The sequence below is a fragment of the Chamaea fasciata genome, unplaced genomic scaffold (genome assembly GCF_029207755.1).
Source record: "Chamaea fasciata isolate MVZ Bird 193981 ecotype frontalis unplaced genomic scaffold, bChaFas1.0.hap1 SCAF_11, whole genome shotgun sequence".
NCBI lineage: Eukaryota > Metazoa > Chordata > Aves > Passeriformes > Sylviidae > Chamaea > Chamaea fasciata.
Genome location: NW_027094096.1, coordinates 25284600 through 25305707, shown reverse-complemented (window position 1 = coordinate 25305707; position 21108 = coordinate 25284600). Strand labels below are relative to the sequence as shown.

General features: G+C 47.9%; 2 protein-coding genes across 3 annotated transcripts; both read left to right on the top strand.

Moving 5' to 3' along the window:
- Positions 1-367: 367 nt before the first annotated feature.
- Positions 368-9980, top strand: TNFSF10 (TNF superfamily member 10). Its single transcript, XM_066193738.1, has 5 exons — positions 368-531; positions 4088-4240; positions 5616-5658; positions 6344-6460; positions 7176-9980. Exons 1-5 carry the CDS (start codon positions 409-411, stop codon positions 7622-7624), a joined length of 885 nt encoding a protein of 294 aa, XP_066049835.1. The 5' UTR covers positions 368-408; the 3' UTR covers positions 7625-9980.
- Positions 9981-14560: 4580 nt separating this feature from the next.
- On the top strand, positions 14561-20759 carry GHSR (growth hormone secretagogue receptor). Of its 2 annotated transcripts, none has more exons than XM_066193736.1 (2): positions 14561-15314; positions 18684-20759. In XM_066193736.1, exons 1-2 carry the CDS (start codon positions 14561-14563, stop codon positions 19031-19033), a joined length of 1104 nt encoding a protein of 367 aa, XP_066049833.1. In that variant the 3' UTR covers positions 19034-20759. The 2 variants fall into 2 exon arrangements, with proteins under 2 accessions (XP_066049833.1, XP_066049834.1); XM_066193737.1 differs by having other exon boundaries at positions 18536-18898.
- The last annotated feature ends 349 nt before the right edge of the window (positions 20760-21108 follow it).

The following is a 21108-nucleotide window of genomic DNA, read 5'->3' as shown; positions in this document are numbered from 1 at the left end:
GTTCCCTGGTGCAAGAGTTTCCTGTCTCAGAGAGTTTGCTCGGAGATGCTCCAGCAGCGCTGAGCAGTGACCGCACATCTTAGCAGCACTTGGGGGAGGCGGAGAAAGCGGCGGCAGCGGGGAGAAAAGCCCGGGAGGGCAGGGCGGTAGAGCAGGGAGAGGAAGCGGGGAAAGCAGGGAGAGGACGGAGGGAAAGCAAAGAGGGAAGGGCGAGAAGGGAGAGGAGGGAGGGTCCGGCCGAGGGAGTGTCCCCGCTCCCCGCCCCGCCCGCTCCATCCCCCGGCGGGCCGGGCTGAGCGCGGCGGCCGCGGGGGCTGCATTCGCTGCGGGACAGCGGCCCGGAGCCCGCGGAGCCCCCGCAGCCCCCGCAGCCCCCAGGCCGGCCCCGCCGCCCCAGCCAGCCCCAGGATGCTGCCGGCGGGCGGCCCCAGCCCCGCGCAGACCTGCGGGGCCGTGCTGCTGGCCGCCGTGCTGCTGCAGTCCGTGTGCGTGGCCGTCACCTTCCTCTACTTCACCAGCGAGCTCCGACAGGTCTGTGCGGGGGCTGGGCGGCGGGGGGGACCCCGCTGTCCCCGTTGTGTCCCCCGGGACGGGCCGGCTGGGCGGGCGGGGGCGAGGGATGCAGCGGCATCCCCGGGCTGGGTGAGCGGACAAAGAGCTCCGCTGCCTTTGTCTGCAGCGCGGCCGGGCCGGGCGGAGCGCGGGGAAAGGAGCTCGGGCCCGGGGCAGGTACGGCGTCAGACCCGAGAGAACAAAGCTGTGCGCTTCTGCGGGAAATGTGTTTCCCATTAGAGCGCCAATCCGCCGCCCCATCGCCTCGGCGGTGCGGGAGCGCCGGGTGGGACAGGCGCTGTCAGCTGGACGCGGCAGCACCGCCGACGGACGCTCAAATGCCTCCTAGATGCTTCCTCTAGGACGGTACGTGGTTTTAAGGCTGTGACTAATCCTAAAGGAACCGCACCAGACAGCAAACACCGCGGAATATCTTGTAGAATACCCATTGTATAGTCTAGATGCTTTGGTCTCCTTGCAGCCACCCTTGAGGCCCGCCAGCTGCTGCTTAACTCTTCCCTCTCCTTGCAGAAGATCACTTACACTCCGAGAAAGTTGAATTTAGTTGGTAGCCCCGCGTGTGTGGCCCTGCTTTTTAAGGACCCTTGTTGCTCAGAAATTCCATGAATTTCTCACCCCAAACTGACTGTCCTGCTGTAAGTTGTGCCTGGGTGTTGCTACTCCTGGCACACAGGTAAACCTGCCTGCAGGTGAGTGTTCTGTACCTCTACAACTGCAGAAGGCATTGCATAAATGGAAATTACTGTGGTATATATGCACTCAGTAATGCATAACTAATTACATTATTAATAATAATGTAGTTATGCATATTATGCTATATATGCATTTATCCCACACTAGATTTAATAGGTGGAGTCTTCTGAGATGTCAGAGTTCCCTGTGAGGCGAAGGGTGTGCAAGGTTCTGCAATAGGAGCCAATGCTCGTACTCCCAAAATGTATAAAACAGATTTTTCTGCTGATTTTACAGCTGTGGCTGTGCAGTGGGGTGGTCACAGAAATGTGCTGACTTTATGAAATCAGGTAACGAAGAAAAACATATGAAGGCATCTTCATTTCCTCAATGCACACAGTTCAGAGTTCTTTGCTAACAAACATGCCAATTTAAGTAATTAGTAACCGCACTTATCTTTTCCTTCCTTCTATTCAAACGTGGACACCTGGGACACAACCACGTCCCAGGGACTTGCCCAAAATACAGCTCACGGCTTCTGAAGAATAACAAGCCTGCGTTTGTTGTGAAGGGATCAATCTGTCCAAACTGAAGTTGTGCTGGGCTGCAAACAAAGCTTGCTGGCTCTGAACCTTAACCAAGTATTCCTGCATGTGCCATTTGGTGCACAATAGACAGGAAAAACCTCGTCTAGACACAGCCTGCTAGCCCACATCCACATGTGCATGTGGAATAAATCTCTGTAGATGAACTATGATTTTTGCCTGCACATTTTTCTTCCCTTTGTCTGTTCACAATACCTGCATTTCTGCGCCTGCACCAACTTACTGTGGCTGCAGAGACTGCAGGTATTTCTGTCTTTACAAAAAGCCTGCTAGTAACTAGCAGGCCTTGTCCACTACAGCTGTAGTAACCTGATTAGGACTAGGAGTATGACCTTGTTTAACTGTTTTACTCTAAGAGGAAGTACTGACACAATAAAGTTCTTACGCTTCAGGATACAGGGCTGCAAGGAAAACAACCTCAGGCTTCCTTCTGTTTCAAAAACAGTCCAGTAACCACTCCTAGTGCAGGAGAGAGGCTCTGCAAGATCATATTCCTGCAGGAGTTGTGTCCTCAAAGGGTTCAGTGCTGCAGATAAACCTGATTAGAGTAAATCTTACAAGAGAAATCCCAGTCCCTCCGTTCCATGATGTGCTGCTGCAAGGTTGCATTTCCTGAGAATTTCAAACTGCATACAAAGCAAGGTTCAGTGCCAGGAGAGTGAAGCTGTTTTGGGGGAAAAGTGAGCAGGAAGGTGGAGGCAGAAGCACATCTGTTTGCTCCCAGATGGGAGGGCAAAGCTGGGAGCTGAGCTGTGACAGGTCTGCAAGAGAATAAACAGTAACCACACAACTTGCCTGTGTTTGGCTTTCTTCTCTTAAACTCGTCAAACTACTTTTTTTTATAGAAGCTCATTGTATAATTAAGTCGGTCAGAGCCTGTAGTTTTACCTCAGTGAGCACGTAATATTAATCACTTTGAGTTCTTGAAATCTGATTTTAAAATACCACTGTGCTCCTTGGCAAAGACACAGAAACCCTCCCAAACACTCGTAGTGGGGGCCCCTTTTCCTTCTGCTGCCTACAAAATACATAATTTCAAGTCCTAGCTGAAACTCGGTGGAATCTGCTGCTGCAAACTGAAGGTGGGACTTGAAGGAGGTGAAATCTCCTTCCCCCGTGGCAGGAAATCTCTTTGTTTTGTAACAACCAGGAAAAGCTTGGAGTTTGAAGGAGGAAATCCATTTGTTGCTTTCAATACCCCAGTATCAAGGACAGCTAAAAACTGGTACTTGTAGAAAAAGAAATGCATCTGTTTAGCAAACCTAACCAAGCTTTTTTTAATACAACTGAAAAAAAACGAAATTTAAATGCTACTACCAGGACTCCATCTGAATGCTTTGCATGTCTGTTGCTGTTTCCTCCGAGTTCCTGTAGTGCTTTGCTGGCTCCACAAGCCTGCCCAGTGTGCAGCTGATGCAGCGGGAGCCCAGTTCAAAGCAAACAAGGGCTGCCCTCGGGTTCTGTGCTCCCACACCGGCCAACAGCGCCAGCTGGAGTCACATCTGCAGGGAGCTTGGAGAGAGCTTTCCACTAGGAGAACTCTCCCAGTCAGATTCCCTTGGAGCCAGGAGGAGTTTGGCCAATCTCTTCAATCTGAGCAGAAAAATGTTTTCTCCGTGACTCGAGAATACAGATAGATATTTGATATTTTCATGTCGAAAACATCTAGCATTGTAATTTTATTTGGACTCAAATGTCGTTTCAGTTGTCTGGACTGCTAGGACAAATGCTGTTAGGAGAGACCCCAAACTGGATATGGGGAGGATGCGGTACAGATATATATAACAGCAAAGGTCTGGATTATAAATGCAATTGGCTGAAAAGACAGCATAGAAAATGCTTTTAGTTCAAGTATTTGATTTCCTCCTCAATTACTTGTTTAAAAAACAATCTTGTGCAAAAGAAATGTTTCTAATGCAGAACTAGGGAATGTAAACTTGCAACATCAGGGATTCGGGTGTTGAATTTTCACAAAACCTATTAAAATGAATACTGGATACCAGATTTATGCCCATGGAGATAATGCAAGCATCTTTTTGCGTGTGGGGTATGCCCTCATGTTTAAATATCTCAGATGAGGATGAATGAAATCCTCTTGTTCGTATAGCACCTACTTGCACCATACTAGAAAATGCTTGAGAGAAAAGAAAGTGGGTCTCTTAGCACTTAGTGCCCATGGTGACATAGCACAGCTGCAAACACATGGATGAGAAGTCCTGGCTTTTCCCTGTCTGCAGCTCCAGGACTCGTACTCCAAGAGCGGCATCGCTTGTCTCACCGGGGAGGAGATCGGGAATTCCATCCAGGACCTGGAGCTCCTCGAGAGTGAGGACAGAGAAGCTGATCCCTGCTGGCAAGTAAAGTGGCACCTGGGAAAGTTAATTAAAAAGGTACTTGGGAACAGTGATGTTACAGCTGAAGGAATCCTAATGGCAGAACGAAGGAGGCTCAGAGGGTTTTATTGCAAAGCGATTGTCGGGCCGCGGCTCCAGCTGCAGAGTGCTTGCGCTGAAGCGGAAGAAAAAAAACAACCCATAAAAGTGGTTTCACTGCAGTCGGGAAATAATAAAGCAAAGACTATCAGCTTGTGCTAAGCAAATTCCAGTGATGGGTTGGCCTGTCTGAAATGCCTCAGGGTAAAGGGTTTCTACCTGACCATACAGATCACGGTGCTATCAGAGCTGTCTCCCTCTTCGGAAATACAGGGAGACTGGGGAGAGAAAATGAGATTAAATTTAACACAGGGAGGGGTACAAAAGTGCCTAAGGAGGGGTCCAGTCATGAGCTGTGTGATGCAGTGGTGGAGGAAAGAGCAAGTGAGCACACAGCATCAGGCACAGCACCTTCCCAAAGAGCACCTCCCGCGTGACTTACACACAATACACATAAATTTGGCTACAGAGAACAGAGTCAGTCTGGCTGAAAAATCACGGAGGCTAGAATCTTCTGGAATGGCTTTCAAAATCCCATCTCCAGCACACAAACAAGCTCATCCAGAGAAGTTCTCTTGTGGCTGAAATCTCCTGGCAAAAACAGATCTTGCAGTCCAAAACAGATTCTCTATTTGTGTTCAGAGATCTCAGCTCCTTTGGTGGAAGCTCTGCCAGTGAAGTCCCTGAACTTCTGCACAGAGAAAGCATTGTTTAAGTTGGTGGATGTTTACACATCTAATACACCTACTAGCTCCCTGACTGCCTAGAAAAAGGTAGCCTGGGGGGCAGAGAGAAGTCACAATTATGATAACACTACTGTTACTCACCAGGTAAATCATCACCACACTTGCTACTGCTGCACCACTGTCCACACCAAACTGGTTCGCCTCAGCAGTCAGCCAACAGTTATGAAGAAGGGAATGCACAGAGGAAAATATGCTGGATTAAGAGTTTAGATAGATAAGTAGAGGTATAAAAATTAATTTAATTTAATTTAATTTCTCAGATCTAAGACCCTGTAGTTACACTGCCAAATAAATTCTGTCAATGGAAGCTGGTGCTTCTCTTATTTGAGAGAAGCATGAGATTCAGATTTTTCAATAGACTTATGCCCGAGCTCTTGAAAATGTTTTCCCATGTCTTTCATTACCTAAAAGACGCAAACATAGAAATTCTTTATTACAACAAACTAATAGGTGCTTTTTCCCCCCCATTTGGTTGTTGATCAAATCCAAACTCCCCTTTATTCATGAGTAAAAAAAGAGTGTGTCTTTTTGTGCACCTGTCAGCCCCAGCTGACAAGCTAATTCATTTTCATTGTGTTTGTTGACAGATGATGTCAAGAAGCTACGAGGAAAACATATCTGCAATCAACGGTATTGTAATAATTTTATTATCTGTGGCTAAAAAGAGCTGCTAGTGACACTTGGTGTGTAATGACTTGATTTTTTAAAAGGGCGGAAAACTGACTACGATCTTGTACTGGCATCAAGTCATAGAAAAATGGTTACTTATTACTAGAAGGTACATTTTCAGGAGCCAGAATTACTGTCAAGTGGGTAGAGCAAGGTAACCGCGGTGGATGCAGAGGACTCGGCCTCTAGATCTCAGTCCCATGTGTTATGGGGGGTGTTTTAAAAGCCCTCCCTGTACCCCAGCTCCTGGATCATGCAGCGCAGAGCTGCAGAGATCAGTTAAGGAATGGCTCTGCTGAAGCTCACACTAAACATGCTGGGGGAAAGCATTCCAACCTCCAGGAGAAATTCACAGGGAGATTAGGAATATTTAACCATTAAATTGAGTACTATGGGTTGTTTTGTCTGTTGACGACTTGAAGGCAGAGGGAGGGAAATAAAGGAGAACAAAGAGACACTTAAAGACATTCCATGAGCAAGAACGAAAGCGGAATTTGAGCCTCGTTAGCCAGCAATAATTAGCCATCAGCCTATGATTCAGTCCATTAAAAAAGTGACTGTACCTATCCCTTATAATCGAGCCAGATGGAGCAGGTGTGCTTCCTGAAGTCCTCGCATCTGACGTGGGGTTTCTTTTCCCTTCCAGTGGAGAGGACTCTGACACTGCCGCACGCGGTGGGGCAGCAGCCGCGCAGCCCCGGCCGCAGGATCGCCGCGCACCTGACGGGCAGCAGCAGCAGGAGGAGCTCCCTGTCCTCACGCAGTAAGGACAGACCTTGAGCAACTCTTAAACACCACAGAATTAATTGAATTGCTCTCCCATTGCCAGCCTCGTGCTCACAAACACCTTTCAATACTTGCGTTGGGTTAGTAGAGGGGAACAAACCGTCCCAGACGTGGATTTTTTTTCTGCTAATTCTCGCCAAACAGAGGGAAAGCCCATTTCCTCTGGGTGCCTCCCTAACCCTTCTTTTGGAACCTTCATTTGGGGCAAAGAGAAATTCAAATGCCCTTCCTAGTGCTAAGTTTTCCTCTTTTCCTTCATTTCCTTCTGCCGGTTGTGCGAGTCCCAGCTGCTATGGTGACAGACCTATTAGAAATGTGAGACAGACAGGAGAGACTTGACATTCAGACCATGTTAATGAAGGGCTTGCTCGGCTTTCTGCACCTTCAGAGGGTATCAGACACTAATGGATATTTTAACTTTGTTACCAAGTAAAAACATAATCTTTTTTTCCCTTATTTGGGAGCACAACTATTAAAAATAAAGGCAGTTCATGTTAATTCCCGCATAAAGCTTACTTACGGACCATCAAATTGCTGTGAGAATGGACCTAATGAACTGCTGGGAAGAGCAGGTTCCCTTACCGTGTTACTGAAAACCAGGCTCCTCAGCTAGCAGACACTTGGCTTCACTACCTGGTTTTTAAGTTAACATTTCTCTCTCTCTCTTTTTTTTTTTTTTTTTTTTCCCCAAGTAAATACTTTGCCCAGAAGAGGAATTGGACACAAAATAAACAACTGGGAATCATCAAGAAAAGGCCACTCCTTCCTTTACAACGTGGAGCTGAGAAATGGCGAGTTAGTGATACCCCAGACAGGCTTTTATTACATCTACTCACAAATTTACTTCCGCTTCCGTGAAAACGAGAACGAGGACTCAGATTTGCTGGGACAAATCAGAAACCCCAAACAGCTGGTCCAGTATGTTTACAAACTGACTAATTACCCCGAGCCCATTTTGCTGATGAAAAGTGCAAGGACGAGCTGCTGGTCCAAAAAGGCGGAATATGGACTCTATTCCATCTATCAAGGTGGTGTGTTTCAGCTGAAGAGAGAGGACAGGATTTTTGTCTCTGTCAGCAACAGTGACATAGTTGACACGGACAAAGAAGCAAGTTTTTTTGGAGCCTTTATGATCGGTTAGAACATGAAAATCACGATCCCCAACGGCCCAGTTTCTCCAGTCAGGGACAGCTTAAATTCCTATAAAATAGGAGATAGCAAGCAAAAGCTGCCGACTGCCCTTTCTCAGCTCACTCACCAGTTCTGTCCCAGCAGCCAGGAAGAGCAGCAGCAGCAGCTGGCTGTGGGTGGCAATGCCGTGTGCCGGCACAGGCGGCCAGGCTGGGAATGCGTGAGGGCTTCACGGCCCTCGGGTGATACCTTTGGGGCAGGTGAGGTGCTACTCACCGGCGGCAGGGTTGCCTCAGCTGTGGCACAAGGGATGGCGGATGCTCCAGGTCTGGTTACCCGAGGCTGAGGCTGGATATCAAATTTTATTTGTGGTCTCCATTGGGACCCTGTCTTGAATGTGTCAGCTCCTGTAAGGAGCCTTTGGACATACCGTGCCCAAGTGCCCGTGGAATTTCTCCAGGAAGTTTTTTGAACAGGAGTTCTGCGGAAGCCGCACGCCTTCAGCTCGTCTAACAAAGCACTTAAGCACCTAATTAATTTTAAGCACACGAGCAGTTTGACTACATCAGGGTATCCACATGCTTGAAATTAAGTATGTGCTTAAGCATTCTGCAGGATCGTGTCTTGAGTGAACACATTTGTCTTGTGCGGGATATTGTACATAAGAACAGCTGCTGGAATGGCACCGGAGAGCTTTTGAAATTAATCTGTGTTTTGATCAACATTTTGTAACAGTGCCTATTTACTTAATTGCTGCGCTGCAGACATCTCACCAGGCTCCCAATAAGTTCAGTAAAGCAGTTGCTGTTACATTTGTTGACAACAAGAACTGGATCCAGAAAAAAAAAAAAAAAGGTGCGTGTCTGTAAATCCTGAATTCTGTGAGAAAATTTGCAGCAAGTTAGGCATGACAAGATTCTTCCATGTTTATTTGTACTGGTCTGTTTGGTAGGATGTAATGTAGAATAACACACCCCAATGACTAACATTTTAAGGAAAACAGGCACAACCATGTGTACTTAAAATGCTGCTTATTTAGGTAATTCTGTAATTATTTGATTTTATTTTTAGGAACGGGGGGGGGAAATTTTCACAATTTTTTTTTCGTTTCATTTTGTAAAATACATTTTTTAAAAAATGAATTATATTTTTTAACTCAATGAAAATGACTATTTTGTACTAAAAGGATTTGAAAGTTTAGACTGTTTGGGTTCACTGCACAGCAAAAGTCAGGTAGTGTAAATCAGCACATCTGTAGCATTGTCAGTGGAGGAAGAGCAAATTTGCACCATGAGTGCATTTTGCCCAGATTTGGAGGAAACAGTGGGAAAGGTGAAAAAAAAAAATATTGGAGGGAAAGGAAGACAGTTCTGCAAATGTTACTTTACATCAACAGAGTGATGGCAGGATAAAGTCTGGCTGGCTATTTTTTGAATACGCTGGGGTTGCCGTGGGAACCCTCCCATTCACCTGCATGTCCTGGTAATTAAATCACTGCAGCCCCTGCACATGGGCCTCAGCAGTAAACAGGCCTGGCTCATCTCCCTGCCCAGCCAGCAGCGGGGGATTAGCGGCCACCAGCCCCTCTGTTTATCTGCCCATGCAGACAGCTACCTGTGCTCACTTAAACACCTGTGTTGGAGCAGCAAGAGAAGAATTTCAGGAACACCCTTCTTTTTGGCAGGTTAGGGCAAAGAAACACACCAGTGTAAGCTGAAAATCATGAGTTTTAACCTCTGCCTGCTGTTTAACGGCGTCACACACGTTGTTTTCAGTGGCAGTCAAATGCGTGAAATTCTTCACCATTTACTGGAACACGTTGGTTTGCCTCCTTCTCAAATCATCTGTTTTGGCAGAGAACAGAAAACATTCCTACAGTTTTCTTCCTGATTTCAGTATTTAATTCAGAAACTTTGTCCCTGCCAGAAAGGCTGGAGACCAGAGCCATGCCCTACACACCTGTACATCTTTTACCTTGGAGAAAGGACTTTCGTAGGTTCTCTTTGCAGATGGACTGGGCTTGGTGATTTCAGCACAGGACTGACCCCTGCTATCAGGTTTGGTCTCTGCATGCAGAGCATATTGCAACAGGAATCGCACCAAATAATAATTTTCTGAGTGATCTGAAGGCATGTTTGACAGATCTTATCTTGGGGGGAAGATTATCAATGGGTATCAGGCAGGACATCTTTGAACAAGAGTGGAAAAATACAGCAAGTTCTGTTTGTGCTGTGTCCTGGCTCACACTTCTCATCTCACTTTATGCTGAATGAAATATGTAGCAAATTTTTATAGGTTCTGTTAACGTGTGAATATTGTAAATTTTCTACATGCCTTTTATATAAAATGTTTTTACTAAATAGTTATTTAGTCTCACAGTGATTATTGGTGTCATCCATAACAGCCCTGTCTTAAATAATTTCTTTGATATTGATTGGTATCAGATCTAATCCACTAAATGCCAGACATGGTTGCAATGCAAACCATTGAGCAATGCCATATTATGTAATCCCATATAACTGCCTTCCAGATCCCAGTTGCTGAACAGCATCTGGAAGCAGTAGGCTGAAGAAATCCCTGGAAATGATCTTGTGACCAGAGGACAAAATTCTGAGCATTTCCCTTGAGGTACTTCTCATGTTTCAGGGCTTAAGCAATTATTTAAGCACTGGGAATTCTTATTTAGCAGCAAAATATCTGATCTTTACCCATTACCAAACTACGAGAGAAGAAGTTTGTTCAGCCTGGAGAAGAGAAGGCTCTGGGAGAACTTCCAGCATCTTCCAGGACCTAAAGAGGCTCCAAGAGAGCTGGAAAGGGACTTTTCACAAGGGCACAGAACGACAGGGCCAAGGGGAATGCACTCACACTGCCAGAGGGCAGCGTTGGATGGAATACCGGGGAGGAATTGTTCCCTGTGAGGGTGGGCAGGCCCTGGCACAGGGTGCCCAGAGAAGCTGTGGCTGCCCCTGGATCCCTGGAAGTGTCCAAGGTCAGGTTGGATGGGCAGCTGGGACAGGGGAAGGTGTCCCTGCCTTGGCAGGGGTGGAGCCACTACACCAAGGGATCAAGCATCACGTTCTCCCTGAATTTGGGGAGTGAGTCTGAGGAAGAGGGACACGGTGCCCAGGTGTGACACAGTGACACAGTGAGCTCCAGCACAGCCGAAAGCTGAGTCTAAACCTCTGAATTAGTGACTGCAGAGCACAGCTTTGCTGATTAATAAACTAGCAGTGCTTTGAACTCTGCTGGCAGACATTACTGCCATATAAACAACTATAAAGTAATTTGAGCTCATCCTGTGTTTTACATTATTAAGCTGGATTATTGTTATTCCATCAGCGCTCCTCAGTGAGGAGAGTTGCTAAACCATAACCTTTGAAAGTATACACCAGGTGCTACTTCCTGCTGTAAACCACATTTATAACAGCAGTCAAAACACCTTCTGTCCCTGGGTATAACAGAGAAACTGAATTTGCTTCTCTCTGAGTTCTGGAGGTGCATCATTTTAAAATGAATCTACCTTGAAGTCTGTTTTCCAGTTTCTTCTCTTCACAATATACACATAATGATTGCAGGTTCAAAGCCTTCAGATATTTCCATGACAACAAACACTGATATAAACAAGAATTAGAACTTTGCTGGATGAGAAGAAAATTGAAAGGATGGAACATAGGAGAGAGATCTCAAAACTCCACAAATAGAAACTCTTCTACCTCATCTCCAGTGCTCAGCGCGGTCTTGAAGCTACTGAAGAGAAACAGGAATAATTTAGGAGTTCCATGAAAGGTATAATGTGTTTTCTAAATTATCTTTTTAATATCTGGTTTGCTCATACATGCAGCTAGTGGATAAATTGAATAAAAAGTACTTCACTTCAGCCCCTTTCTGTCATTGCAGTAAAACCAATGACTTCACTCTTGTCTTGTTGGCAACATGAACCTAATGTTCTTGCAGCTGAGGGCTGGTAGATAACTTTTGGGGGCCTAAAGCCATCTTCTCTCACGGTTTTACCTCTTCTTCTATCACCACTATCTGCACCACTGTCTTTTAGCATGTGGCAAAGCCAAAGCAGGGATCCATGCAGTGTTGGTGGGATGACAAATCTTTATATTCCATCCAAATTTGTCCTGCAATTGCCAAAGAAATCAAAAAGAAAACGAAAGCTGCTTTTCTTCTCTCTCAATTGACATGTTTTTCTGGCCCTTACCCAGCCCCATGAAGGAAAAGCAGCCGGAGGAGCCCTTGACTCATGATTCCCTTTTTTAAAGAAGGAGATCAGTGTTGCTGGATTTGAAGTACAATTGCCAGTTGTGATCCAACTGGCTCATAACACATCAAACTCCCAAGGAATTCAGGGTTAAATCATTGCATTGCAAGCTCAGGTTGTCTGCAGTGTACAGATCTGGTGCTCACTCAGCGTTGGGTACTTGATTTTGGTACAGACACCACAATTCAGTTATTATTCTAGAAAATTTCTCTCCCTGGGGAAAGAGAAATGGTCATTTTTGACAAGACATAGTTCAGCAAAAACTGAAAGAATTTCATGAAGGTCCCTCTACATAGAAAGTCACATTTATAGCTTTGGGCCATTTTCTCTGGTAAATATCAACATCCTGCAGCTAACACCACTGGTCTGAGAATGGATTAGGGAAAAGAAACTTTAAAAAGGAGTGAGATAATTCCTTAATATAATGCAAAGTATTTGGCAGCCTAACCACAGAAGCAGTTGCCATCTCCTCCATAATATAAAGCAATGTCATGTTAAATAAGGTTGGGGACACAATCCTAATATTAAATAACTGTATCTTAGTGGTCTAAAGCCCATGATTTTTATTCAGAAACACATAACACAACTATACAGGCAGCTGGGCAGACAAAGTGAGGAGTACATTAGGCTCTTCCTCCTTTTCAACTGCAATAATGTGCAGCCATCCCTCATAAAATTTAACAACTGTTGAGTAACTTGCTGCAAAACTGTCTCACAGTTCATGAGCAGGAATGAGAATACTGATTACAGTGAAACTGCAAAAATATATCATCCAAATTAGGATATGGACAATGCACTGAGGCTAATGCTTGCATGATTACGGAAGGCACAAATTACAGACAACAGGCACATTCAGAGGCACAGAATAACTCAGCATTGGGGCACACCACCCTTGTGCTCTATCTACCCTCCGGCAAAGCCCCGCAGCCGTGAAATGGGAACGCCAGTGCTGGAGTGCACCCAGGGGAGCAGCGCAGACCTGCTTCCCTGCTGAACGGGGGGAGCTTGGAGCAGCCAGGGCTGCTGGAAGGTGTCCCACGGCAGGGTAGGAATGGGATGACCTCTAAGATCCCTTCCTACCCAAACTATTCCATGATTCTATGCTTAAGGCAGATGCCAGCGTGGATTCAGAGCACTGGTTGCCCCCTGAGAGACGGGACACGAGATCCAGCCCCTCTAGAGAGACAGGAGTGAAAAAGAAAAAAAGATTGTGCTGCAGCACACATACCCTTACAATTTGTGGGAGCAAGCTGGAAAGGTGGAGAGATGCACCCTATAGAGATGTGTGGGAAGTTACTTTACTGCCTCTGATCTCACCTTGTTCTGCTCACATCTTGTTTCTTGGACACAACAGGAGTCTGCAGCTGGGGAAGCACGGCTCTGTCTTTGCCTGCAAAGGGCAGAGCAGAGGACAGCAGTAACACGCCGAATGGAAATTTAATTGCAGGTAAATCATGTAGAAGAGGGTGACTGCTGCAGCTTCACTGAACTGGAGCCTGGCCGGGCTCCTGCCAAGATCCAAGGGCAGAGCAAAGATACGGAGCGAGGAGGCTGCGGGACCGGCCGCGTGTGCTGAGCGCCGCGGGGCCGAGTGTGCGGGGACAGAGCGCGGACAGCGCCGGGGAAGGAGCCCTGCTCCGGGGACACGGACACGGGCACGGCACCCGGGGACGGCACCGGGGCTGCGGGATCACCGACCCCCGCACCCGGGGACGGCACCGGGGCTGCGGGATCAGCGACCCCCGCACCTGGGGACGGCACCGGGGCTGCGGGAACACCGACACCCGCACCCGGGGACGGCACCGGGGCTGCGGGAACACCGACACCCGCACCCGGGGACGGCACCGGGGCTGCGGGAACACCGACCCCCGCACCCGGGGACGGCACCGGGGCTGCGGGAACACCGACACCCGCACCCGGGGACGGCACCGGGGCTGCGGGAACACCGACACCCGCACCCGGGGACGGCACCGGGGCTGCGGGAACAGCGACACCCGCACCTGGGGACGGCACCGGGGCTGCGGGATCACCGACCCCCGCACCCGGGGACGGCACCGGGGCTGCGGGATCACCGACACCCGCACCTGGGGACGGCACCGGGGCTGCGAGATCACCGACACCCGCACCCGGGGACGGCACCGGGGCTGCGGGATCACCGACACCCGCACCCGGGGACGGCACCGGGGCTGCGGGATCACCGACACCCGCACCCGGGGACGGCACCGGGGCTGCGGGATCACCGACCCCCGCACCCGGGGACGGCACCGGGGCTGCGGGAACACCGACACCCGCACCCGGGGACGGCACCGGGGCTGCGGGAACACCGAGCGGCGACATCCGCACCCGCCCAAGCGGGACCGGGGCCGGACCGGGCACGGGCTGAGTGTTGCTGCGACCGGGGCTCGGTAAGAAAGTTTGGAGCGCGGGGAGCGGCCCGCGGGGGTGGCAGCGGGGCCGCTCGCTGCCCACGTCCCCTGTGACGCGCGGCGGCGCCCGCCCGCCCCGGGCCGCGGGGAGCGGCGGAGCGCGGAGAGGCGGAGCGGGGCCGCCCGTCCCCGCCCGTCCCCGCCCGTCCCCGCCCGCCCGCGGCCCCGCACCTGCCCGGGCGCGCAGCGGGGACCGCGCGGGGCCGCGCCGCTCCGCGCCGGGCGGGGATGCGCAGCCCGCGGCGCCAGGATGCGGGAGGGGAGCGCGGGCGGCCGCGGCGCGGAGAACCGGACGGGCGCCGAGCCCCCGCTGCACCTGTTCCCCGTGCCCGTGCTCACGGGCATCACCGTCGCCTGCGTCCTGCTCTTCGTCATCGGGATCATCGGCAACCTCATGACCATGCTGGTGGTGTCGCGGTTCCGGGACATGAGGACCACCACCAACTTCTACCTGTCCAGCATGGCCTTCTCTGACCTGCTCATCTTCCTCTGCATGCCCCTGGACCTCTTCCGCCTCTGGCAGTACCGGCCCTGGAACTTCGGGGACCTCCTCTGCAAGCTCTTCCAGTTCATCAGCGAGAGCTGCACCTACTCCACCATCCTCAACATCACGGCGCTCAGCGTGGAGCGCTACGTCGCCATCTGCTTCCCCCTGCGAGCTAAAGTCATCATCACCAAGGGGAAGGTCAAGCTGGTCATCCTCTTCCTCTGGGCCGTCTCCTTCCTCAGCGCCGGCCCCATCTTCATCCTGGTGGGGGTCGAGCACGAGAACGGCACGAACCCCCTGAGCACCAACGAGTGCCGGGCCACGGAGTACGCCATCCGCTCGGGGCTGCTCACCATCATGGTCTGGACCTCCAGCGTCTTCTTCTTCCTGCCCGTGTTCTGCCTGACCGTGCTCTACAGCCTCATCGGGAGGAAGCTCTGGAGGAGGAAGAGGAAGAACATCGGTCCAAACACTGCCATCAGGGATAAGAACAACAAGCAAACTGTGAAAATGTTAGGTACGAGTCCTCTTGCTCTGGTTTTTTTTATTTCCAAAAGGATGCGTGTGCTTATGTGTGTGTGTGTGAGAGACAGAAAAAGACGGGGAGCTCTCTGATAGTTTACTGTAGCTCCTTCCAAAGGAAAGAAGATGCTTCACACTAAAGGCTGAAGCTCAGGGTGTCTGTAGAATAACTCTCCTCCTCCCTTAGATTTATTTCTAGCTGGTTTGAGCTGGGGACTCCCAAACAGTTAAACAAACATTAATAAGAACCCCTGACAAGGACAAATACTACAGTTATAATTAGCTCGTGCCCTGGAGATTTTTAGGCATTTTTGGTCTTTGGTTGTGGATACCAGTGTTATTTACAGAGAACAGTTTATTTGATTTTTAAACAAAACCAAACCCTTCTCAAGCCGTGAAGTTGAGCTGCAGACTACAGCCAGACAGGCAGGGCATGATGTGCACTTAAGATTCATAGGAGGAGTATCAAGGTTTTAGCAAATTTGGGTTATTTCCTACCACGGCTGTGTAAGCTTATGAAAATTAATCTGCATTTTCGTATTAGCAAAACCCCAGGATATGCTGAACCAGGAGCACTGTGTCTCCTTTGAGGTCTGTGATGCTGTAAAATCCCACAGACTGTAAGAAAACAGGATCAGGACAACAGACACTGTCATTCCTAACTTTGTATATTGGCACTGCTAGAGATGCTTTAGGCAACACTCGTGGTTGGCACATGGAAACACAAGTTTTAATGTACTAAGTCAGTGCATCTAGTGGCAGGTTGATACACCAACCCAGAAAGTTGTCCTGCAGTTTAGTGTCTGAGAGCTGCAGAATCCTGCTGCTGCGTGCTTTTATCCAAGCCAAAAGTCCTCTGCAGTGCAAGTCATCCCCTGGACTTCGGAGGGGACGAGATGCTCTGCAGGAAGAAGCTTTCACAGGCTCCTTTCAGCAGGGTTGAAGTGGTGGGCTAATGAGGCAGACAAGAGGTGGCAGTGAGTCCTGAGTACCTTAATTATCAAACAGGAGCCTGTCTGATCTTTGTGTTCATGTCCTAATTTATTACTATGCAACAGCAGGAAGAATAAAAGAACCTGCAGCATTCTTTATGCCCTTTCAGCTATGTTTTACGATCAATAGAATTACTTCAGTCTGGTAAGCGTGACCTTGGAAGTAATTAATTGTTTACATTTCTAGAGGTTCAGGATTATGAACTTCCACTGACTGCAAGTAAATTACATATATTATTGCCACGTCTATATTTCCATATTCTTAACTGTAAAGAATTTTGAAATAAAAAATGCTTATTTCTGCTCTGAAGTGTTGCCACGAACATTGCAATATTTCAGGCACTATTTTTTTTTTTTCATTTTACAAGGCCTGAGAACAGCCAGGCAGTGGCAAGACTGTCCTCTGACAGAGAGCCAATATTCCCTAGATGACAACAGTCTGATTCCTGATGGAAAGATGGGAAGAAGTTAGTGAGGGCTCAGTGGCAGCAGGTGCTCAATGCAGTCAACTCTCACTGGTGTTACTGTTCTGCTTAAAATTTAGGAGGCATTCTCTGAGGCTTTATCAAGTCATGGAACAGCAAGTAAATGGGATGAGCATCAGCAGGTTTTTTAACTGTAAAGGCAGGTTATGCTTCTGGGTCTGAAATCAAACACCTAAATGTATAGCCTGACTTGCAAAGGAGCTGTCACACCCCATTCCTATTGAAATCCATGGGATTCTGCAGGCTCGAAGATCAAACCATCAAAAGCCTGACCAAGGATATTGCATGCCTTAAAATGCACTACGTGTTTAAAATACAAATATGTGCTTAAAATTCTAGTCATAATAGACTGTGCTTTAAACTCTGTTCATTCATAATGACCACCATGATAATATTCATTACGTGGATTCAAATCCCCATGTGAGCTAGGGAATCGTCTGAATTTTGTAGTGGGGATAGTGAGGGAAAACTGGAAGTGGTTGGCTCAAGAAGATACAGAGCTGGAAAAGCTATTGTGAACCTCAAGCTCCGGTGCTTTCCACTTCACCACAAGTCCTGCGTAAGCATCCTTTTAAACTTGGGAATGCTGGTGCAGAATTTCTGGGGAAAGATACTTGTAAGCATTCCTCTCAGCAACTGGAATTTTGTTATCTTCTGTGACATGATATGAGGATGTGAGGATTGCTCACACAAGCAGGTTGCTAACACAACCTGCCCACCAGGGCCAGGTTGGACTGGACTTTGAACAACCTGCTCAGAGCAGGGGGCTTGGAAAAAGATTTTCTTTAAGTTCCTTTCCAACCCAAACAATTCTGTGGTTCCATGAACAGGATAACTGTAAAAATTGCTTAAGAATGTCAGAAACGAAACCCTTGCTCGAGTTTTCTGGTTTTTCTGTCTGTAAGATATTAATAGATACACTCAGAGCATTACGTAAAATAACAAAGGTCAAAGGTGCACAGGAAGTGAACAGAGACCGTTTCCCTTTCTCTCAGATGAGAATTCCAGTGGGCCAGTGTTCAGATAGACACACTTTCCCGTTATTGTACAGATGTGAAATTTACACGTATTACTACAGTGGTTGCATTTACAGTATTACAGGTATACTGTATCGTTATGCAGTTATGTACTTCACATTTAGTCTTACTCTTCTTGGGAGTAACTCATGTGCCAAAAAAATGGACAAACTGGAGGGGTGCGCCACTCTCCTCTTCTTATCCTGGCATTTGTGCTCTACAAGTCCCCATTCTGTGTTTTATTTTGGGGCCTTTGCCTTTAACAATTTTTCTTTTTGTCTTAAATAATTTTGCTTCCCAGTGATTACATTCTTCATGACCAACCACAGCGTTGAGTCTATCACACATAATTTGCTTTTGTAAAACACTGCAGATGATAGATGGTTACACTTTTTTTTTTTTCTTTTTTTTTTTTTTTTTTGTCACCGTTTGGATTCTTTAACGCTCTGTCTATGCAAACATAAGTTTTATAGGTCAGAAGTTTGCTACATCAGATTAGTTGGGCACTATTCCGGCAGTCTGTTTAGACCTGGTGCAAGTGCACTAAGTATCACCAATTTATACTCTCAGAGAATGCATTGAGACACAACTGAAAGCTCGGGGGAGGCATTTTCACACCCCGTGATTCATTTGTTAAAGGAGCAGAGCCGCAAGACAGAATGTTAACCACCTGTCTGTTGATACTCACACTTAACACGCTTCCTTCCGCCATTTTTATTTTAGTTGCGGTGGTGTTCGCGTTCATACTCTGCTGGCTGCCTTTTCACGTCGGACGTTACTTGTTTTCCAAATCCTTCGAAGCGGGGTCCCTGGAGATAGCAGTGATCAGCCAGTACTGCAACCTGGTGTCCTTTGTCCTCTTCTACCTTAGCGCAGCCATCAACCCCATCCTCTACAACATCATGTCGAGGAAGTACCGCGTGGCCGCCTGCCGCCTGTTCGGACTCCGAGCGCCGCCCAGGAAGAGCCTCTCCAGCAGCAAGCAGGGCAGCTCCCGCGGCTGGACAGAGCCCAGCGTCCTCACATGACACCAGGGCGCCCAGCGTCACCCGCCGAGGCTCTCAGAAAGCCAAACACGGGAGGGGAACGGGGCAACGGGGACGGGAATCCCAGCGCTGGAAGCTGGAAGTGGCGCTTCAGTCATCGCCCGCGTGGGCTGAGAGGGGCGGTGCGGGCAGTGAAAGACCTGAGGGGGAAAAACCCCGAAGTCTGGGACTCTGAGAGGAGAGACACGTGGTCAGGATTTATCCAGGGGTTATTTTAGTGCTGCTTTTGCCCGTTTGGTTTTTGAACACAGGCCAGGCAGACGTGGCCCACTTCACTCGAGAGTTTGTACGACTTCAGCGGCGCCAATTCCAGCTGAGTTTTTCCAGAGTTAGCTTTAGTTTTGCTAAGAATTTTGCTAGCATCTAAACCAGACCCTAGAGAGAGGATACTGAATTGCCTTTTTGGAGTAGTAAACAGGAAATTTGATACACTTTTCATAATATCAATTTTTAAGTAAGGTCACGTTTTCCTCTGAGTGAGGAAAATGATTTCTTAAAAAAAGAAAAAAAAGAGAGATAAAATGGATAATTTTTAAACATGCTGAAAAATAAATAACCTTCATCTCACATCCAAGTAGAAAGGAAGCAAAAAAAACGCCTTCACAGAAGTGGCTTAGAACGTGACTGTACTGAAATATTTTTTTAAAATATGTATCAGTGGGACAAGGACAGTGCTGACTTCAGGCCTGCAGTGATGCTATAAAAATGTGAAATGCAATCACCCACCAAAGTCTTTTTTTTTGTTGTTTTTTTGTTTTTTTTACTGGCTAAATCATCTGTACTTGTTCTGCTCAGTTTGACTGTGAATGACTTGACTGTGTTTGAACTTGGAAGCTTTTAATTGTTTCAATATCTGTAATTATCTGTGGCTACCTGTCCCTAACTGCACCCCAGCGCACCCCAAAGCTTGCTGAGGACAGGTATCCTGCCTGTAAACCCCCATGTTTCTGTTTCAAGCCTGTTCCCAGTGCCACATCCCCCTGTAAAGCCTGGCGTGCAGTTGTGCTCGTTTGCTGCAGTGTTGAATTGAGAACGTTTTGCATTTTTTAACCGCCGTGACCTGAGAAAGTAATAGAAAAATCCGCATCAAAGGACACAGGCCGACACATTCTCATACTTGATTCATAAACTCCTTAAATTAGATTTTCATACCTCAAGTGAGCCATTTCAAGGCAAACCAGAAAATGTTCCATCCTTTGTGCTAATGAATATGGCTTATATTGTCTCTCTTATATTGTGGGGTTTGTGCCCTACAGAGCTGAGAGAGCTTTGGAGCATGCATGTGTGATAGCGGCTTTCTGTTCCCTTGGTTCTAGTGCTCATCCCCAGCTGCTCCCCAGCCCTTTCTCCCCGATGAATCTGAGTTCTCCCTAATGAATTGTGTGTTGGCAGAACTCTCCCGCCTTCAACCCCCTGCTCACACCGATGGGCCACTTTCCCCCCGTCACACCTTCAGCTACTCAGGTTGAACTCACCAGAGAAACTGGCCTCTTCTGTATATTCAGCGTCTTTTCCGTCACTTTTCCTGCGGCCAGGGGCTGGTTGCTGCTCCTTGGTGGCACCTGAGCCTGTGCCCTCCCCACTCCAGGAGCGCAGGGTTTATGTGCAAACACCCACACCAAGGCACTGCAGGATCACCTCCTGCCTCACCTCCGCCCACGGGCACCCCGCTGTCCACGCTGTTGTCTCACTCTCTCACTGGCAAGCAGGTCTGGTGGCAAAATTCATGCAACTCAGGGAAACAAGACATTCGGGAACCGCGGCAAGAGGGTGCGAGTGTGAGCTCAGTAACAACCTGTCTGTACAAACAAACCAATCACACACACCCGGCATCACATCGGTGTTTCAAACCTCAGCTGTGTCTGTGCTGTTAAATGTGAACAGAAAAAGAAATAAAGTGATGAGACCCTTTATAACCCTGTGGCTCTGTGGTGGGGGAGGGTCCCGTGCAATTCACACGACTGGACTTTAATTGACTTTTTATTATTTTTTTATATTAGTATTTTAATTTTGTTCCCCAAATCTGTATAACTAACTTGATGAGGCTATTTTGTCTAAAATAGCCAAGTAACTGCAACATTAAAGCCCTGTGTAGACACATTTCTGCATACAAACTACAAACATACTAATAATTCCATTTAGCCTAAGCATGTCATCGGGAGAAAATGTAAATTTTAGCTCTACCAGCACCATAAAATTTCCACAACTTTGTGTATAGAATGAAATTTAAAACATTTGATCTGGAGTCAT